The sequence below is a fragment of the Aethalodelphis obliquidens genome, unplaced genomic scaffold (genome assembly GCF_003676395.1).
Source record: "Aethalodelphis obliquidens isolate GAN/ISIS:26980383/991018 unplaced genomic scaffold, ASM367639v1 scaffold126, whole genome shotgun sequence".
Taxonomy (NCBI): Eukaryota; Metazoa; Chordata; class Mammalia; order Artiodactyla; family Delphinidae; genus Aethalodelphis; species Aethalodelphis obliquidens.
In genome coordinates, this window is record NW_020838070.1 from 263,022 (window position 1) to 284,758 (window position 21,737).

The 21,737-nt window shown below is 50.2% G+C and overlaps 1 protein-coding gene across 2 annotated transcripts; it reads right to left on the reverse strand.

The window, feature by feature from the left end:
- Nucleotides 1-7,029: 7,029 nt before the first annotated feature.
- On the reverse strand, nucleotides 7,030-11,967 carry SOST (sclerostin). 2 transcript variants are annotated; one of them, XM_027098940.1, is made up of 2 exons: nucleotides 11,696-11,967; nucleotides 7,030-9,008 (listed from the first exon to the last, which is right to left on the reverse strand). In XM_027098940.1, exons 1-2 carry the CDS (start codon nucleotides 11,910-11,912, stop codon nucleotides 8,587-8,589), a joined length of 639 nt encoding a protein of 212 aa, XP_026954741.1. In that variant the 5' UTR covers nucleotides 11,913-11,967; the 3' UTR covers nucleotides 7,030-8,586. The 2 variants fall into 2 exon arrangements, with proteins under 2 accessions (XP_026954741.1, XP_026954742.1); XM_027098941.1 differs by having other exon boundaries at nucleotides 8,587-9,049; nucleotides 11,725-11,967.
- Nucleotides 11,968-21,737: the final 9,770 nt, after the last annotated feature.

Sequence of the window (21,737 nt, forward strand, 5' to 3'; positions counted from 1 at the left end):
AGAGAAGCTGACAGATGTAAATAGCCTCAGAGGAGCCACGCTGTCCCGGCGCTTCTCCCCAGGGAGCCTTTTGTACCAAGGAATCTGGTTGCCTGAACGAAAAATGATATCATTTATTTCTTTAGTCAGAGCTGAGCTGTTTTCTTCAGACATAGAAATAACCTCACACCACAACACCAAATTGTTGGCCAAGTGATAGAGGTATCTGTAATTTGCACGCGTGATAATGTCCTGGGTAAACAACCACGGACTTGGTTTTCTTGGGAGGGGCCCCACTGCCCCCAGCAACACTGCAAAGCTATGGAAGGGCTTGAATGAAAGAAATGCATTTGGAAAGGTAGTCCCAGAGCTCTTGCCTGCTGCTGAGCTAGAAGGAAGCCGGAGTTTTCATTGCTGCTCAAATCACGCCCTACTGTCCAAACATCCATTAATTCAATAAACAGTTATTAAGCACTGACTCTGACCAAGCCTGTGCAAAGGCACTGGGGTTACACATGTGCAAAGGCTGGGACTCTGCCCTCCCTAGGCTCACAATTGGTAGGGGACGTAGCCAAGTTCAGCCCGTGTGATGCCCTGTGATGCAGTATGTACATGATAGCACAGTGGTCTGCTCCCACAGAGGAGGCAGCATTTGAGACTTGAAGATGAAGAAAACTTTCCAGGTCAGAGAAGTGGAAGGAGGGTGTCCTAGGCAGACTGAACAGCATGTGTGCAAGCACAGAGGTTTAAAACTATCTGGACTTTTTGGAAATTAAAAGAAATATAATATTGCAGGGAATGGAGTGTTAAGGAGGCCAGTGGTCTAATGAGTGGCTGGAGAGGTAGGCAGAAACCAGAGGCTGAGGAGTTTAGAGTTTATCCTTTAGGTAATAGGGTGCCATGGAGGAATTTTGAGCAAGGAAGCAACATGATTAAATTTTTATATCAGAACACTCACTTCTTTCTGTCTTGAACAAACTCTGTTATATAGGAAAACAATGCAGGCAACTTCCTTATAGCATTGCTTGTGAAAACTCTGGAAACAAAATAAATGTCCACTATTTTCTTATCCATAGGAAAATGTAGATAAGCAAATAGTGACACAGTGAGAAAATGTTATAGAGTTTAATAGTTAAAAATGATCCAACACGGCTAGATCTTAAAAACATAATTTTGAGTTAAAAAAAAAAGGTGAGTTTCAGAACATGTATAGTATGATAAAATGCATGTAAAATTTAAAACCACACATTTGTATATGGTTACAAATAATATATGTAGAAAAGCACAGAAACACGGGTTGTTGCTTATGGAGAGCGAGAGAAAAGCATGGGGAAGGGGAGAAATACAGAGAACTTTGTCTATAATGTTCTATTTGTTTTTATATATAAAAGAAGTAATGGAGCAAAGTTTTTTTTTTTTTAATTTGAACTTTGTTTTTTAAAAAGCAGAGAAAGACCCATCTGGTAGTGGTGTAGAAGATGGAAGGAGGGAGATTGAGAGAAGGGACCCCAAGCTGGCCTCTTTGTCTCAACACAGCTTCTCCTGGATGGAGGAGGCAGATCTTGGGGGGCCCCCGAGGGCAACACATACAGAAAACACCCCACCTTCTTGGGTGGCTTTTGTCCGCTGGGCAGAGCTGTGGTGCAATCCTGGCCTCTTGTCTGGTGTCCCTGGAAGACAAGGGGCTCTGTCTTGTCCATAACTGGCCACGATTGTGATCTGATGTGACTTCTGGGTCTCAGCATCATTCTCAGCCCCCAGATGCCAGTACTGTTCTTGGACACCTGCTAACGAAGGGGCAGAAACAGGAGGCTTGTAGAATACCTGGGAACGTTTGACATTATATGTTCAGAGTAAAGATGGTGTGTGTGCACACGTGCACGCATGCACCCACGTGTGACCACATGCGCAAAAACCAAAGAGCAGACTGAAAGCCAGTCTTCTAGGAGGGGGTTTGCAGTGGATGCTGTCACATGAGTGTGCTCCTTGATGGGAACGTTCTTATCCAGTTCCGAGAAGTAAGAATGAATCTTTCCAGGAGAAATTCATTTCTAGACTCCTGCTTACCCTTCAGATCTCCATCCCTCGATTCAGGGTCTCATAATAAACATGTATACTTCTACATATATGTATATGTCCAGGCTAGAGCCACGGCAGGAAGAAACAGTCAACACATCCATGTTTGCATTTTCCCAAGCCGAGCTAATCCTGGCTTCCATCCCAGGCTGGATTTTGTGGGCATCCACTAGAGGAAAACTGCAGACTTTTCTGCTCTTATATGAATTTCATAACATATGTGTGTCCTAGAAAGAGGACACCTGCCCGATGCCCATGACCTTATTTAAGCAAACCTATCATGTGCTTTAAGAATAAAGGCATGCGTTATATGCGGAATCTAGAAAAATGGTACAGATGAACCGGTTTGCAAGGCAGAAATAGAGACACAAGTGCAGAGAACAAATGTATGGAGTCCAAGGGGGGAAAGGGCTGGGGGAGGGTGGTGATGGTGGGTTGAATTGGGAGATTGGAATTGACATATATACACTAATATGTATAAAATAGATAATTAATAAGAACCTGCTGTATAATAAAATAAAATTCAAAAGAAGAGAATAAAGGCATGAGTAGCTACATAATTAATAATATGCAAATTATTCTTTTCCGGGGACCACTTGGTCTTTAACATACAGAGACAGAAGAACATACAAAGAGAGACTCTCTCTTTTACACACACACACACACACACACACACACACACACACACACACCGCGCGCGTGCGCACCTCTCCCCACTATCATTATAATTACCACGCTGGCTTCCAGATCAGGGGTTAGCAGCCTTGGCACAGAGACGCCTGAAAGCCACCCAAGGCAATTAGTGGTGTCGCTTCTCCACCCCCTCCTTACCTTCAGGGCCTTTGCACTTGTCGTTCTCCCTCCAGGCACACACATCCCCTGTCCTTGTGTGGCTCACGCCCTCCCTGCATTTAGGTTTCATCTCAAATACCACCTCCTCAGAGAGGCCTGGCCTGGCCACCTCCATGGCTCTCTGTCTGCTCACCTGCTTTGTTTTTCCGTACAGAACTTTTCACTCCTGGGCATTATACTGTGCATTTCCTTGTTATCTAACAGCCATCCCCCTGCCAGCACTAGACCGTGAGCTTTGAGAGGTTCCGTGATGACGACCACGTGCCTGGAGCCTAGGGCATGCAGCCGGCTCTCGGTCAGTTTCAGTGGAACGAATGAATGATTATTCCTCTTCTTTCCATGTCCGTCTTCTCCTTGCTCCTACTTCTTCTCCTGCCTCCGCCTTCAAACTGCTGGCAGGATGAGACCTCAGGAAGTTGTCGAGCAAGTGAGGTCTGTGGTCTGGGCTCTTCGTTGTCCATCTCCCTTTCCCACTCTCCTTCATGGGTACCCATCTCCTACCTGCAGCTGTCCACTGCCAGCTCTGGCCTTCTTGGTGGGCAGGACCCAAGCTCAGACAGCCCAGGTGATTGGAGGGAAATTGGGAACTAGGGCCGAGGGAGGTTGTAAGAAAGACAGGACTTAGTCTCCAAGGCAGCCCTGCCAGGTTGGTGGAGAACGGAGCGTCGTTTGGGGCGCCCCTCTGCACCTGCGACCCAGCTCGTTGTCTTGCTCACGGGAGTCAGTGCCACCCTTATGGGGCTCAGCCCTTCCCTCCTTGCCGGTTGATGCCCCCTCTCTCCTGCCGTGATTGACAGTATCTCCCCCCACCCCACCCTTCTCTCCTTCCTGGCTTCTGCTTCCTTCTGTCATAATCATAGAGAGAGAGAGTCTGCTGCATGCCAGGTCCCGTGCTGGCGTCACCCCCCCACCACCCGATATGGGCCCCCCTTGCTCCCTTTCTTTCTGTTGCCTCTCCTCTCGCCCCTCTGAGTCCTGGCAGCCTTCAAAGCTCAGGACCCCACTCCTGCCTTGTTCCCTCAAGCTCCCACCCTCCCCTGACTATCACTCTGGTGACAAAGGGTCACATACTCCACAGTTGTACCTAGTGCCCTCATTTTCCACTTGACCCTCAGCAAAATTATAAACTGCTTGAGGGTAGAAGCTGTGTCTTATCCTCAGAAACCTAACATAAAACGATCCGGGCAAACAGCTTCTTTGCACAGAAGTCAGATCTTCCCCTCCGCCCTCTCACCATTATCCGTACATCCCAGTCTATTCCACCCACCTGATCTCACGAGGGAAGAAATCCTAAATAAACTGAACAACAACTCTGCGACCACAATGCATATAAGTCGCCTACTGCATGCTGGGTACTTGGGGTGCCCTGGGGAGCAGCAACAGACAAGAGTCCCTGCACTAAGGAGCATCCCAGGCAGAGGACCAGCATTTGGAAATGGGTAACTGAGCTCCAGCCAGTCCAAAGAAAGTTGCATCTTTTAACAGCGAGGGAACCGTATAGTTTATTGCCCAAACCAGGACATTTTTGAGAGTAAAAGTGGGAGTTGTTAATAATTACGCTGCGCCAATAGGTGTCCTGGACAAACCAGGTGCGTGATTTCATTAAGAGCGACAGTCCCCCTGCCTCCTGCCCCTCTGGCCACAAAAGGAACTTCAGCTGTTGGTCAAAGCTGCCAGATCTGCGCCTCTGCCTGCCCTTGGACAAGGGAGGAGACAGAGGATGCACTCCAGGAACGGGTGGGGGAGGGGAGGGCAGGAACGCCTGCAGGACCCAGAGCTAGAATCAATGATCAGGAATCAGGGCAGGCCTGCGTCTGGGATCAGGTACGAGGGCTGTGGGATATGGTACCAGCCTCCAGCTGCTGTGTTTCTGAGCTCGGCTCACAGGCAGGTGGCTTTTGCAGGCTCTCCACCCTCCCGAACTGCCCAAGTCCTGCCTGCTTTGAGGAGAATGGGGACGTTCGGTTGCCGTTTGGCTTCTTTGAGTTTCTTTCACTCTACCTCCTTGGGCAAAGGTGGTCTGGTTTGTACTTGCAGTCTAGATGGAGCCCCTTGGAGTGTGTGTGTGTGTGTGTGTGTGTGTGTGTGTGAGAGAGAGAGAGAGAGAGAGAGAAAGAGAGAGAGACAGAGACAGAGACAGAGACAGAGACAGAGAGACAGAGAGACCTATTTCCTTATGTCCCTCTGTCTGTCTGACTCTGACTATTAATACAAGCCACACGTCTGGCTGCACCCCCAGAGCATATGCTCCTGCAGCAGAACGCTGCCCCTCCCAGCTGAGCCTGTTGTCTGTTCCGTTTCTGATCGGCGCCAGGCTCAGAGACCCCATGTAGGTAGAATATAACTTTCCATAAATAATTCCCAGCCCGACCTACAATTTAGATTTGGGTTGTTTTCCCCTCGTGGTAATGGGAGTGTAACCTGGGCTCATCCCTCCTAGATCTCCGGGTCCCAGAAGCCGACCCTAGGTGTATCTCGGGGTTGGGGCATTGGTTTGAATCCCTGGTTCCCCCACGCTACCTTACACACGACGAGGACTCAGTACACGTTAAGGAATTGAGTCTCCTCTGCCCACGAACCTTCAGCCTCAGTGCCTTGGCTTGGGCCGTGCCCTCTGCCTAGAATGTCCCTGCTCCCTTCTCCACCTGGTGAACCGTGCTCCCTTCTCCACCTGGCGAACCGCTAAGGAACACACGCCTCCGTGAAACCCTCCCTAAGCTTTATCCCTCATCCCCACCCACCACAGAGTAAATCACGGCCGTCCTTGGTCCTCGTAACACTTTGTACAGGACAATGTGACTTGATGATTTGCCCACGTGCCCACCCAACCAGGCTCTGAGCAGCTCGAGTGTCAGGGAGAGGAACTCAGCCCATGGCTCAGATTCAAACACAAACCTGGCTCCAGAGCCCGTGTCCCACCCACCTGTGCCACACTGCATCTGGGGGCTGGACGATGTATTCATTTCCTACCTGCTCTCGTGTTCTGGGCCCTGGGACACTCCTGACGATGCGTGGATTCCCTGTAGGGTCTCACTAAGGTCTCCTTGGGGCCTGGAAGCGGCAACACCCACTGACACCTATCAAAGACTTGATGATGATAATGAACTTAGGAGCGCTCATCGGGAGTTAAAGGGAAAAGTTAGGGGGAGGACCTCAGCTTACTTTGGGGGTGGGGTTACCCCAAGATGGGCTGGACTTCATTCAAAGTTTTGCAATTGATCATCCCTCCTTATGGCAATGGAAGAATATTTCTTGATTCTCAGCTAGCGTCCAGAACCATTAGGCGAGGTAAGAGTTTTGAGAGAAGCACAAGACATTGTCCCTGCTTGGGAAGGGTTTACGTGTTCACCGGGGAGGCATAAAATTCACATGTGGGAAGAAGCTTGACTGAGCTCCTGTGAGCTGGTCCTAACATGTAGTTGGCTTTGTGTCTATCCCAGTATTAAGCACAGCTCCGCCAGGTGAAACAGGCGGTCCATGAGTGAATGTCCAACGGAAGACACAGAATCAGAAACCAAAGGAGTGGCACGGACGAAGGGGCTGGACATCTGAGGAGAGAGGGATCATCGGGGATTGGATTATCTCTGGAAGGTTCACGGTAGAGGTGACAAAGAACATGCACCCCAGAGAAAGAGCAGGAGTTGTTGGGGGTGGTAAGCAAGGGCGGTAAGCCGGGTGGGCAAGGATCAGGACAGTCTGCGGCCACTTGGGAGTAATTAAGGGAGTTTGGGAGAATGGGGGATGGGAATCAAGCCGACTTCCGTGTCAGAGTGAGAAGCCTGAACTTGATCCTGGGCAAGGAGAAGCTATTGAGGGATTTTTGAGCAGGGGTAGGATGTGATGAGAACAGTGTTTTTGGAAGGCAGTGTGAAGGGCAGGCTGCTAAAGGGACACCAGGCTGAGGTTAATACAATGGCCGAGGTGAAGGGATGAGGTCTCGGTTTGGAAAGGAAGGGATGAACATGACCTTTCAAAGGAAGGACATAATTGCCACAAGGGCCACCATAACACAATCAAAGGTGCCTCCCAGGTTTAAGATCTAGTGACCAAGAGAAAGATGTTAACGTTGACAGAAATGACCACGTGTGGTTGACAAAACAAGACCACATCCTTTCCGTAACAATTCATTGTCTTTATTAACAATGTTTCTGGATTCTGAAAGAACAGACTGATATTTCATAAAGCAATATTAACGTTGTCATTCTCTACAAGAAAAACTTTTGCATAAATAACTTAAGTGAGAAAATAAATATGTAACTTAACTTTTTTTTTAAACTGCTACTTTCATTCTTGTGGACAAATTCCACATGAAAAGATTGCAGAAACGACCAGCTGGGCAGGCTTTCACATGGCATGTGCTTCTGTTTAAAAAAAAATTTTTTTTTAGCAATTAAAAACTGCACAGAAAGTAAGTGGTATCTGGAAATGATTTTCCAAAAGATTTTTGGATGGCAGCATTAAGCTTTGCAGCTTCTCAGCATATATACAGCACTTGTAATTTCTTCCCCAATAATATTATTTTAATGTAAGCTATGCCATCACACATAACAGCAGTGAGAAGCTCTTTTCCAGACAGAAATGTGTCCGTGAGTGGTAGGCAAGCGGAAGTGCCTTGGAAGGGACCCACTGGCCTTTGAATGGGTGGTGGCTGCCCTCTTGGGCCCGGAAGCCCAGGGTGCTGGGACCTTGAGGTTCTCTGCAGAGGGTGATATGGCCATGGTGGCGGGGGGTGGGGGTGTTGCTCTTTGGGAATAGGGGGTGATTTCTGTGCCTCCCACCACCCTTGGGACCTTCTTCTCTACCCCAGTTGACGGTGCTGTTTCTGCATCCTTTGAGATGGAGGGGTGGAGGTAGCCAAACATCTGGGAGGCCAGGCTGGGACACACCACAGCTTCTTGCACGAGTTTGTCAGCCATAAATAGACTCTTTTCTCTTTCCCTGCTTGTTTTTCATCTTTGGCTGTCAGATCAGAGGATTACAACTCCGAATTCTGGAAGCGACCACATCAGTGACTCAATCCAAACGCTCTCTCCTCTGCCCATTCAAAGGGCACCCGAGTCCTTGGAATTATATGACAGTAGATTCCTCCAGATGTTAATTCCTCCAGATGTTAATCCCACCCCCACTTCCATTTTACAAAGAGGAAATCAAGGTCCAGAAAGAGAAGAGTGTAATAATCCGAGGTCACCCGGCACGTTAGTGGCAGAGCCAGGACTAGAAACCCTATCTACGGACCCCAGTCACGTGTTCTGGGCACAACTTGCCAGGCAGGGAGGTGGGGGGAAGGGGAATCTTATCGAACTTTCTTAACCAGTCCCTGGACTTTTCTCCACTGCTCCCTTAAAACTCCAGGGCAGTGAAATGCTTCCTTTTCTGCCTCCTCTGAAGTGGGACCAGCAAAGGTAGGCGGCCCGGAGGGCGGGGTTGCGTGGCTCAGTGTCTGTGACTCTCAGCTCCCTCCCATGCCCCTGGGGACCCCCTCTGCAGGCGGGGGTGGGGGGGGCGCTTTGCTGACACCCGGATCCCCAGGGCCTGCAGCCGGGAAGGTTTCAGCCCCCGGCCCTGGGTTGCAGGTATTTAAAGTGAAACACAAATGATCAAACCGCGCGCGCAAGGGGAGGAAACCTGGGGCGCCTGGGTCGGGAGCCCCCGCTGGGGGCGCGGCGCGGCGGGCGGGCTCTAATAGGCGTTCTCCAGCTCCGCCCGGTTGGCTTTGGCGTCCCGGGCGCGGGGCCGCGGCTTCCGGCCCTTCTGTGGCCGGGCGGCCTCGGGCCCGAAGTCCTTGAGCTCAGACTGGTTGTGGAAGCGGGTGAGGCGCTTGCATTTGCACGAGGCCACCAGGCGCACCTTGCGCGCGCGCGGTGCCGCGCCGCCGGGACACAGCAGCTGCACCCGCTGCGCGCGGTAGCGGTCGGGGATGCAGCGGAAGTCGGGCCCGCTCGGGCGCCACCACTTGCCGCGGCCGATGGCGTTGGGGAGCAGGCGCGCCGGGCCACACTGGCCCGAGCACACTAGCTCGGTGACCGGCTTGGCGCTGCGGCACTGCCCGTCCGTCACGTAGCGGGTGAAGTGCAGCTCGCGGCAGCTGTACTCGGAAGCGTCTACGGAGAGAAGCGCGCGTGAGGGCGACCGTCCGTCCCGCCTCCCTCCAAACCACTCCGCCTCTTCCAAACCTGCCTCTCCCTTGACCCTTTTGCCTCTGGGGATCTATTACGGGAGGGGCCCAGGTACTCTGGAGTTGGGGGAAAGATCTCCGATCCACCCTCTCCCCCTAAAACTTTGGAGCCAAGTGATTGCTTCAGTTCAAATATCAGCTCCATGACTGTGTGACCTTGGACTAGTTACTTAACCTCTCTGTGCTTCCTATCTGTAAAATGGGTTGTCTTGAAGATTCAGTGAGCTAATCCATTACATCTATAATGCAGAGGACACTGCCTGGAACATACTAAGAGCTGGAAGTGTTGACTGTTATTATGTTATTATTATTCCTCTCCAAGGGGGCCCTCTTTGCCAGACTTAAGTCACATCTGTGCCACAGGGCCTCAGTAGGGTAGGTATTAGCCACATTCTCTGAATGGCTCTGGCTTCTCCCAAATTCCTTTTCCAGCCGGTTGTGAGGGGAGACTGGGAGTCGGGGGATGGAAAAAGGAGTAGGGGTTAATTGAAATAATAAATCAGGGCAGCTACTGAGAAGAAGGATGGAAGGGGAGGTGGAGAGGAGACCGAAGTCGTCAGACTTGAAAGGAGCCAATGGCAGCATGTCCAACCCCCTCATTATCACTGTGGACACTGAGTTCCAGAGAGGGAAAAGCTCTTTCCAGGAGCCCCTGACTCTGCTCCTCTGGGGTCCCAGAGCTCCTCAGCTCCCGCAAGGGTGGAAGCTGTGTGCCCGAGCACCGAGGGAGGCTGGGTGGGGGACAAAGGCCTGCTTTTTACTATTTTTACTATGGTTACTTCCCTACCAGAGGGAGACCAAGCTCTGACTGAAAACCTACAGCTTTGGCCGTCACAAACATTTATTAAGCACGTGCTGTGTACCAGGCACCGTGCTGGGCGAGTCTCTTCTGTGACATTTGATGGACAGCCAGTGGTGGCACAGGCTTGCTCCCTGGGCAGAGAAAGTTTGGGCTCTAAGGCCTGGTTTTGTCCCCGAAGACGCCTTGATCATGTCTCCTAGTGTGGGCTTAGGTGGGTGGGAGCTTTTTTAAACAGCTTGTCCTCGTGTGAGCACCTGCCCATCCCCAAGGGTCTCACAGGGACAGTTCCAATGTGACACAAAGGGATGAAAAATAGTCCTAAGTCCAAAACCAGAGAGGAGGCAAAGAAGGCCAACCCCAGCCCCCCGCCGCCCCCGTGAGAACAAGCACAGCAGGGGAGAGGTCAGGGTTCCCTCGCCCATGGCTGCGGCCTCCTGGCTTCTGGGTTGGTTTGGCATCCTCACCTCCGCTCCCAGGCCCCAGGGGTGGTGTGTGGGCGTGGCCTGTTTGCCCAGGGAAGGAGGCTTTGGGGCTTTCCAAGAATAGTACCCCTAGGTTAGGCGCTTCCTCTGCAAAGGGCGACTTTGTTTTGAGCACGTGGCTTCCTCCCGGCCTGTAGCTCTCATGGGAGCTCAGGGAGGACGTCTTGTGCTTGGGTCCCCTACAGTCCATTGCTTGAGCTTAGCTGACCTTCCCTGGGCAGGAGCAGGGGAGAGGCCACTTCGGGGGGGTGCCCTTTGCAGACCCCCATTCCCAGCTGGTTGTGAGGCAGGGCAGGATGGGATGCAGGGGCCTGGACAGTGGACTCCTCTCCCACCTGGACCATAGCCAGAGGGCCTCACTCTGAAGCGTCATTCCAGCCCCCGCCCCCAGCCATTCCTGCCAGCTGCAGAGCCAGCTGTGCACACTGCCCCCCAGGCTTCTATGTGCAGACCTGACCAGGAACCCAGGTGTGCCATCCACTGGGACCACTGCCTTTCCGCTAGGGTCAGTGTCCCTCCCAGGAAGGAGGCAAGTCAGGGTCTGGGGTGGGGATTCAGGACAGATGGTGCCACCTGTGTCCACACCCTGCACAGAGGATGCTGCCTCCCCTCCAGGGCCTGGACCCAGTTACCACCCAGGTCAGAAGCTAAAACTGCCTGCAGCTCCTATTCCCTCGAGTGCCAGCTCACTGGGTAGACCATGGGTGGTGGGAGCTGAAGGGGTGCCTCTTTGGTGTCCCTTTCCCACTGCTTTGCAGGGATCTGCTCTGGCTTTCGGCCTCCGATGCCCCCCACACAGTCCCCCACCGGGGCTGTCTTGAAATTGGATCAAACTGGCTTCAAATCTCAGCTCTCTACTCACTAACAAGCTACTTGTTCTCTGAAGCCTCCGTTTCTTCGCCTTCAACTTGGGAGCTCCCCAGGGTGTGGTTCACGCACAGCCCATGTAGTGTCTGCACCCAGCAGGCGCTCGTAGACGTGAGGCCCCCTTGCCTTACTTCCTCCCCAGTGGTGTCAGCAGCGGGACCCTGCTCCTCTCTTCTCAGGAGGGGATTCTTTGAAATCTCCTTTCTGAGCCCCTGAGGCTGTCCCTCTCCACCTCAGCCTCCTTCCTGCTCTGGGCTCTCGCTGCCAGCCCCCTACCAGCCCCACACCCTTGCACTTGAATTCCAGGGCTACGCTGGCATGCCATCCTCACCCTGCCTACAGGCAAGATGGTGCCTTCACTGGTGCTGGCAGCGGCTGACAGTCTACCCCAGTCTTCAAAACCTCCCCAAAGAGAACCCTCCCAGGACCCTTATGCTAAAAAGGCTCTCCTCCATCCCATACCTTTGGTCTCAAAGGGGTGGTGGGGAGGCCTCCCTCCGTTTTCTGCCCGGTTCATGGTCTTGTTGTTCAGCTCTGGCGGAGGCTCGGGGTACTCGCCCAGCTCAGGGATGATTTCCGTGGCATCATTCTTGAAGGCCTGCCACCCCTGGCCCTCCACCACACGGAAGGCTGCGTGTACCAGCAGGCAGACGAGACACAGGGCAAGAGAGAGCTGCATGGTGCCAGCTGGAGGGGGGCACCCGGCCTTCCAGCAGCACAGGCTCAGGTCCCCAGCTCAGACACGTTTGCCTTTTTAAAGCCCCCTCTGCCTCGTGCCAGCCAATGAGGACAGGCTGGGGCAGGGCTGGTCCCATGCTTCCCTCAGCCCAGGGGGAGGGAACGGGGTGTGCTCCGAGCAAGCCCTCCCCAAAGACTCCTCCTTGAGCTCAGAAATCTCCCAAATTGCTGCTGGTGCTCCCAGGTGACCCACAGTGAGGGGGCGTGTGAGGCAAGCCTGCTCTCAGAGCCTCCCACGTGCAGGCGGCTGCGGTTTTCAGATATCAAAATGAGCTCCTAGTCTCTACCTCCCTGGGTCCCTCGGGCTTCCTCCAAGCAAACTTTGGACCAACTTAACAAAGAAAACAGCAGCTCTGAGTCCTCCACATGTCTTAGCCCAGCCGATCCCATTTCTTAGGCCAAGTTCATTTGTCACCCCACCAAAATAAAACAGCCCTAGGGGTGTCTCTTTGGCCCTCACAGACCCAGGCAGAGGCAGAAGGCTACTTTTTTTTTTTTTTTTTTTTTTTTTGCGGTACGCCGGCCTCTCACTGTTGTGGCCTCTCCTGTTGCAGAGCACAGGCTCCGGACGCGCAGGCTCAGCGGCCGTGGCTCACGGGCCCAGCCGCTCCGCGGCATGTGGGATCTTCCCGGACCGGGGCATGAACCCGCGTCCCCTGCATCGGCAGGCGGACTCTCAAGCACTGCGCCACCAGCGAAGCCCAGAAGGCTACTTTTTAAGAAATCTCATTGGTCCCAACCCCATGCAGCTCAGCATCAATTATCCTGACCAAGAAAGCCCCTCTTGTCATCCCTCTGGAAGGCAAGAGGGAAAACTGGAGGATCACAGCTGGGGCTTCCACTTGGCTGAAGGGGCAGGGATTCCGGTTTCAAGGCCAGGATGAGACGTCAACAGGCTCTGGTGATGGAGACAAGGAGGAAACCTCAGCTCATGCTCCTCGGGGATCCTGTGCTTGGTGACAGGCACTTGTTGGCAGGCTGATGGGCCATAGTTATTTCCTGGACCAGGCTGTGGGTAGGAGTGGAGAGCACAAAACCCCTTTTCTTAGCAAAAGTGAAAGCCAGCATTTTTAGTGCTGATATATATATTTTTTTCTTGTCTCCCAGCCCATTACATTTTTCAAAACCAGCTTTGAGTCCTATATGGAAAACCTTATTGGTGCATAGCACAGGTGCCTTCTGTGAAGCCATCCCAGGTCCAGCTAGTCACAGAGAACCCAAAAGGAATTGCTACCTTGGCCCCAGAGAAGAAGGAGGGGCCCGGGGGGGAGGAATGTTCACACCTGAGATGCAGGACAAGGAAAGACGGCCAGCGGAAGCTTTCACTGCAGACAGATTGTTTGAGGAGGCGCACCCACTCCTGGCCCTGAAGGAGGCTGCGAAGCGGGCTGTGGCCCAGGTCCCTTGGTATTTTCAGTGGGCAATGAATCAGTGCACCCCACCTGCAGAGCCTCTGCAAAGCCTCTGCCACCTGCCTCAACTTGTAAGTCGCCGTGTCCATCTGCGGCCTTCTGTCCCTCCTTTCCATCATCCATCACTTGACACATGAATGCAGCTGCTCTGACAGTTTTACAAGCCAGACAGAAGCCCCTGCAGGAAGGGCCCTCTCTGATACCTGCTTCCTAAGTCAGTTTCCTTCAGGGCAGACGAAAACAGCTGTGGCCATTGTTGCGGGTGATCTATCTCTCCCAACAGAGCCGGTGATGTTGTGAGAAGGGGGCCCTCGGAACCCTGTCCCTTTGTCTGTGACCCTCCAGCCTCCTTTTCCCTTGCCCTGGAATGTGGACCGTTAACCCTGTTGTGGCCGGACAACTGCCTTCTTGCCCTCGATTTCGGAGAGGGCAGTTCTGATGCCTGGATTCCTTGAGCTGGCGGGACTGATGCTGGAGCCCCACCTGCTGTTGGGGTCTGCAGCTCATCCACAGGAAACGGAGACCGTGGGGACCATCCTTGGAATACTTCTGCCACCTGCTGGAGACGGAAGGAGAAGCCAACGATCGGAGGATGGCAAAGCTCAGGGTTTCGTTTCATTTTATTGTTGTCATTTTATTTGAAACTGAAGTAATGTTTAAAGAGAGAGCGAGAGGTAGAGAGAAGAAGAAGGAGAAGGAGGAGGAGAAAGAAAAGAAGGATCCAGTGGACTTGAACTTCTGAATTATCTCCATCCTTTTGAATTAACTCTCTGCCAAGGTATAGCCGTGCTTTTCACAAAATGGCTCAGAGAGAACCTGCTGTGATGCCATCTGCTTTTTCACTTAACACTAATTCGCTTTTATATTTATTCAGTCCACAAACTTGTCATTGTTCAGAGCTAGACAACACTCCCCAGAGTTAAACCCTCAGGGCTTTAGCTGACTTCTGTTGTGGGTAGTTTAGGTCATTTCCAATGCTCCTCTATCCTCGGATAGGGATGCTGTGAACATCCTTGGACAAAGTCATTTTTTTGAATTAAACTTTTTATTTTGGGGTCCTTGTAAATTCACATGCACTTGTAAGAATTAATACAGAGAAAACTCCCTGTTCCCTTCGCCCAGTTTCTCTCAATGGTAACATCTTGCAAAAACCAGGATAGTAACATTGATACAATCCACCAGTCTTATGCAGATTTCCCCAGTGTTATTTGTACACGTGTGTGTGTGTTTCTATGCAACTTTATCACGTGTTGGTTCAAGTAACCACCATCACAGTCAAGACAAAGCACAACTCTGACTACAAAGATCCTCTCATTGCCCTTTTATAAGCATGCCCTTCCCCTTCACTCCTGACCTAGGGTACCACTAATCTGTTCTCTATTTCTACAGTTCTGTCACTTCAAATAAATATGTTATATAAATGGAATCAGTCATGATATAACCTTTTAGGACTGGCTTTTTTCACTCAGCATCTTTCCCTGAAGATTCATCTGAGTTCTTGCCTGTATCAGCAATTTTTTCCTTTTTATTGCTGAGTAGTATTCCACAAAGTCTTTTATTTTAACTGTAGGGTTATTTCAGAAGTGAATTCTGGGTCTGAGAGGATAAACAGTCCCCAGGCCCATGAGCAACATACAAGGCATGTGCCTTAGTTTGCTAGGGCTGCTGAAACAAAGTACCACAGATTGGGTAGCTTAAACAACAGAAATTTATTTTCTCATAGTTTCTGGAGGCTGAAGTCTGAGATCAAAGTGTTGGCAGGGTTGGTTCCTTCTGAGGGCTGCGAGGACGAGTCTGTTCCGTGCCGCTCGCCTAGCTTCTAGGGGCTTGCTGGCAAGCTTTGGCATCCCTTGGTTTGCAGAAGCTTCGCCCCGATCTCTACCTTCATCTTCACGTGCTGTCCTCCCTGTGTGCACATCTGTGTCCTAATTCCGCCTTCTTATGAGGACATCAGTCATATTGGATTAGCGCCCACACTCATGACCTCATCTCAACTAATTACATCTGCAACGAGCCTACTTCCAAATAAGCTCACATTCTGAAGTCCTTGGATTCAACATATGAATTTTGGAGGAACACAGTTCAATCCATAACAGCATGTTTCTCCACAAGGCTGCCAACCCTGGGTTTGGGCTGTTAAATTTTTTTTTATTGAATTTATTTATATATTTGGCCATACCACGTGGCATGCAGGATCTTAGTTCCCCGACCAGGGATCAAACCCAGGCCCTCTGCAGTGGAAATGTGGAGTCTTAACCACTGGACCGCCAGGGAAGTCCCTTAAACTGAATTTATTTATTTAAAAAAAATATTTATTTATTTGGTTGCACCGGGTCTTAGTTGCGGCAGGCAGGCTCCTTAGTTGTGGCTCCAGGGCTCCTTAGTTGCAGCTCACCAGCTCCTTAGTTATGGCATGTGAACTCTTAGTTGAAGCCTGCATGTGGGATCCAGTTCCCCGACCAGGGATCGAACCCGGGTCCCCTGCACTGGGAGCGTGGAGTCCTATCCACTGTGGCACCAGGGAAGTCCCCCTATTGAATTTTTTTAAAAATAAATTTATTTATTTATTTACTTATGGCTGCATTGGGAGTTGGTTGCTGCACGTGGTCTTTCTCTAGTTGTGGTGAGCAGGGGCTACTCTTCATTGTGGTGTGCGGGCTCCTCATTGCAGTGGCTTCTCTTATTGTGGAGCATGGGCTCTAGGCACGTGGGCTTCAGTAGTTGTGGCACGTGGGCTCAGTAGTTGTGGCTCACGGGCTCTAGAGCGCAGGCTCAGTAGTTGTGGTGCACAGGCTTAGTTGCTCAGGGGCATGTGGGATCTTCCTGGACCAGGGCCCGAACCTGTGTCCCCTGCATTGGCAGGTGGATTCTTAACCGCTGTGCCACCATGGAAGTCCCCCCGCCATATTGAATTTAATACTTTAGTAGTTGCACCTAAATTTCTAGCAAGGCTGTTTTTCTACGTGATGATTTACTGGGTTTTGTTTCTACCAAGCTGCCTGTTTATAAGTCCACCTGTCAAACATTTAATGAAGCAAGGCCTCCTATCAGGCACGATGAACTCATACACGCTCTCCACCAAGGAGCTCTGGTACCAGGGAAGGAATAAATTCTTCACCCAAATAACTCTAATGCCGGGTAGAAAGTGATTGGTGCCACTAGGAAATCTTCAGATACATTCTTTAAACAGGATAAAGTGTTATGGGCCTTTAGAGAAGAGAACAGTCTCTTCCCCCTGGGGTGGTTCTGGGAAGATGTGGCATTTGGACCAGACTCTGAAGGACAGGCCAAATTTGGAAAGTAAGTTATGCTTGTCTGACTCCTCGGGATTGTAGACTGTTTGATCTGAAAGGGACCTCCAAGGTAGGTTAGTTTCACTCTCTACTTGGTTCCCAAGCTCCCGGTCTCTAATTCATGGAAACTGAGGACTCTTATTAGCTGCATTTTTAAACAGAGTTTGCTGCCACAGATGAGTGGTAAAAATGGAGGATCTGGATTTGGAGGGCAATCTCTGTTTGTAGGCAGTTGCCTACCCCGAGGGAAGTCCAGATCAGCCTGTCTTTATTCCCAGTTGAGAACTTGCTCTCTGTAGAGGGCAGGGTCTCAGCACAGGTGGAAATCTACTTGTTGGTTCAGCAGCTTCTGAGGAACAGCCCCAAAGAGCTTGTGTCACTCAACCTCCCGCTTACAATGGGCTAATGGCTCCCCCAGCCCCAACATGATAAAACCTCTGCTTCCTTCTGCCTGGCAGACCAGGCCCTTTAAGTTGGGGGGCCCTGACCCATCCCCAGAATCTCGCCAACTGCTGTCCAAACTACCACCCTCTGCCTGCAGGAGGGCCCCTGTCTGCAAATCCTTGTTTAAAATGGTAAAGAAGACTTTATTCAAGGGGGTACCATCATGGCAGGGATAGGGACCACTGCAATGGGGTCGTGTAGTTGCGGGGAGAGAGATTGGGCTCAGCAGATGGAAAATTACTGAGGAAACATCAGGGGTGAGGAGGATTCTGGTGAAATGGACCTAACAGGATTCTTGCTAAAGGCAGGCCAGGGTGGTCAGACATCAGCTGGGGGATGGTGGCGGGTGAGGAACCCGATTAGGTATTGAGGGTGATCAGATATGGAGGGAGGGGGATTCTGCCTAAACTGACTTGGCAGGATTCTTGCTAAAATTAGACAACACAGAGATGAACATGGAAGTCCAAAAGTCGAGGCCCAGTTGAAGAAGAGCTCAGAGGGGCTTAAGTTGACAAAGAAGACTCTCTGTCACCTCTATGTTCAGAGGCAGATGCATACTACGTTACCTAAATGTGGTATGCCTCTGCTTTTTTTTTTTTTTTTTTTTTTTTGCGGTACGCAGGCCTCTCACTGTTGCGGCCTCTCCCGTTGCGGAGCAGAGACTCTGAACGCACAGGCACAGTGGCCATGGCTCACGGGCCTAGCCTAGCTGCTCCGCGGCATGTGGGATCTTCCCGGACCGGGGCACGAACCCATGCCCCCTGCATTGGCAGGCGGACTCTCAACCACTGCGCCACCAGGGAAGCCCTGTGCATCTGCTTTGAATGAACTGGAGATGACCCACTCATGTTGTTGCCTCCAAATTAACTCATTTTGGTGTAGACTTCAGAAATGGTATTTCCGTGCATTTGAACTTATCATACATGGGTCATCAATACAGAAGGCCATAGCTCAGAGACTGTTGTTTTAAAAATTAGGCTTGGGCATATCCATGCCCATGAAATTACACAAGGGAGCACAGGACGTCCCTCCTTAGTTAGCTCTGAGTATCAGGATGTGCTTGACACTGTACCACCCCAGCAGATGACAGAAATTAACTGTATGCAAAGCAGATCAAATACTGTGATTATCATTCATGAGTCTCATTGTATATTTGACGCTCATTAAAGCAGACTGCACCTTTAAAATAAAAGTATACAGAAGTCACACTATGTCCATACACAATGGATGCTAGGCAGCTGGCAAAATGCATGGGACTATAAGAAACAAGAAGGTACAACCTAGCAAAGTGCCAAACATTCTCCACTTACAGGGAAAAGGCTATCTCTACATACACACGAGTATCCATATGTGTGCACTTACACATGAACAGCACTTTTCTAGACGGACATACTTAGTAGTGGCTTCCTCCGGGGTAGAGGCATTGAAGGATTGGGGTAGGAGACTCACTTTTTGTTCTAAGCCTTTTGTATTGTTTGAATTTATTACTGTGTATATATACAGTATTCCCTTTTTAATTAAAATGTTTTTTAAGTGTAACTTACACTTAAAAAAACATGTTACCAGTTTTATATATCAGTGCCCTGCCTTAAGATTTTGTGTGAAAATGTAAAGATTATGTTGCCAAAGAAGCTTGACAAATGCTGAGCTAGTCTAATTGCCTCCTGCTGCAGATGGGGAGCTGGAGACCAGAGAGGCTCTTTTTCTGCCCAGGCTCTTTCTGTCTGGAGAAAAGGCACCCAATTTTCTCGAAGTTTTATTCAGGGGGAAAAAAGGCAATGCTTATCATAAAGGAGCTTACTGCTACGGGAGGAGTTTATAAGACATCTGGAGGGAGGGGATGTTGGGGACTGCCTGCTTGCAGAATGACTCAAATCCTAAAATGCCACCCAGTCATCTTCATGTGAGGCCACCTTGAGACTGTCACCCCTGTCCCCTGCTTTCAGAACATAAATCTTACCTCCCTCATTTGCAGTGGACTACTCTAATCAAGAATATTCCAGTCAGGACTTCCCTGGTAGCGCAATGGTTAAGAATCTGCCTGCCAATGCAGGGGACATGGGTTCGAGCCCTGGTCTGGGAAGATCCCACATGCCGCGGTGCAACTAAGCCCGTGTGCCACAACTACTGAGTCCATGTGCCACAACTACTGAGTCCATATGCCATAACTACTGAAGCCCGCTTGCTTAGAGCCTGTGCTCCACAACAAGAGAAACCACTGCAGTGAGAAGCCCTCGCATTGCAACGAAGAGTAGCCCCCGCTCATCGCAACTAGAGAAAGCCAGCGCGCAGCAACGAAGACCCAACACAGCCAAAAATAAATAAACTAATTAATTAAAAAAAAAAGAATATTCCAGTCAATTACACCACAATAAAGCTGAAATTTTTCTAAATTAAATTATTTTTAAGGATTATTCCTAACACAGGAAATTTCTGGTACTGGAGAGATGTTCAATAAATATTTACTGAATGAATGTAATCATCATGGAACCTGTAACTAATCAGGAGGGCTAATTTTTAGATGATTACTTTAAAACGTTAGAAAAAGCAAACAAAAGCTAAGCATAAAAGTATAAAAGAAAATCAACTATGATAAGGACAAAAAGACCATTTCTTTGTAATGTAAGACATTTATTTTGGTTACAGTTTTAGTGTTTTAACACTGATTTGTGATAGAACAGACATTAAACTTACTTTTTTTAAAACCAATTTAATACCTTCCCCTTTTCTGTCCAGAAAATTCACACTTTCACAATCAAATTACCCTAAAAGCTGACAGGAGGTAAGTAAAGCTTCCAAACAATCTGCTCTCCCAACCGGAGATGGCCTCTCTTTCCAATCAGGATAAAATCTTGACTTGGAAGGACCATCGTTGTTGGCTCTTCAGTGATTTTTGTGCAGGTTTTATGACAGAAAATTTCCTGCGAGAAAAGCTAATATGTTCACATTTTAAGATCAGTGCTTATTTCGATTAAAACATTAGCATCTTATCGTTAACTTGTGACACAAAAGGCACCAACATTCCTTTTCCAAGCATCCATCACCACAGGTGGAACACAACGCCACCTGCTGGTCATCATATTGTTACACACCCTATAATTTCCAGATGGCGGTCAATATCAATGCGGATTCTTAAAGAACCCCACGGTGTCAGAGCCAAAAGGGACCTTAGAGGTCTTCAAGTTGAGTCCCCTTGCTTGACAGATGGTGATTTCTGCTCTCCAGCTCGCTCAGAGTGGCAGGGAAACAGACCAGCCTGCGGAAGGTGTACTGCTTTAGAATCTAGAAGAAAACTGTTTGGTGCTCTTATCTGGCCTAGATGGGGGTTTGCTAGTCAAAGAAAGAGATCAGGTCAGAGGAGGGGGTAGAGGCGTCCTGAGTTCCTATCCCATCACTTCCCAGGGGTAGAAAGCTATCCAGAAACAGCTTTCCACTCACAGCTGGGCATGTGTTGGCTCAAACAATAGAATTTGATTTCGAGGAGTTACATCTCGTGAAGTAAATGCGGCGTTTCTGGGACTAAAAACTATCAAGAAAACCCAAGTTATCAGCAAAAAAGTAGCCCCAAAGTGAAGGCATTAATTCTCCCCATGGCCTTTTCTCCAACATACCCCTAACAAAGAGTCCTTCAAGAGATCCTGTCAGCCGGCCTAAGCAGCTGTGGCTGTCCTGTGCAGGGACCACCGCCTGGGTGTGGGACGGGGACCCCCGCCCCAGCTCCTGGGCCTCTTCTGGAAGTGGAGCAGAAAGCTCTGACTTAGGGATGCTACATGTTTCCTAGAAGAAGAGCCACACATTCTAACCCGGCTGGGGACCCACGCTTTTTACTTCCTTGTCCTGGAGCAGAGTCCCGCCGCCCCCAACACCACAGCTTGAACAGCTGTCCTCTGGCCACAAAGCTAACTGGCTCTTGTGCACACGAGCTGGGTCACGGACATGCCCAGGGGCTCATTTCTTGAGGAGGAGTGTAGTAGGGGAGAAAGAATTCAGCTTCAGAGAGCAGCCAACCTGAAATCTCGCCTCAGCTCTGCCTTAGAGCTGGGCAGCCCTGAGCACTACACCCCTACTCACTCTGAACCCCAGTTCCTTTCCTGAAAGGTAACAATACATGAATAAGTCCTACCAAGTTAATAGGTTATTGTGAGGATGAAGATAGATTAAGTGCGAGAGTTATCTGGGCACCGCGAGGGACGTGGTGGAGAGGGTGGCCGTGTCACTTAGGTCTATTGGGGCAGCCTCGTAGCTGAAAAAGAAGACAGATTCTAGTTTGTTCGGGGCTGCTGAGGTCACAAAGCAAAGGGGACATCCAGGCTGCGGAGGTGCTGCTTCTGCCAAGACAGAGACCATGACACCTGGGTGTGAGGCCCAAGGCACACCTGCTTCTCCTCAACCTAGCTGGAAGCTTCTGGTCAACTCTGGAAAAGGCACATTCCCCACCTCCATACAGTAATGACGCTGCCTGAATTGAAACTTAAAACTGAATTTTAAATATTTAACAAAAGTCCCTGATATTTCCTTTCAGGTAAGACTCCTTTGCAGATCCTTGCAAGTGATCCTACCACCAAGTCAGGCTTCTGGGAGCTTGATACACCCCCCAGAACAACACCCTGCATATAA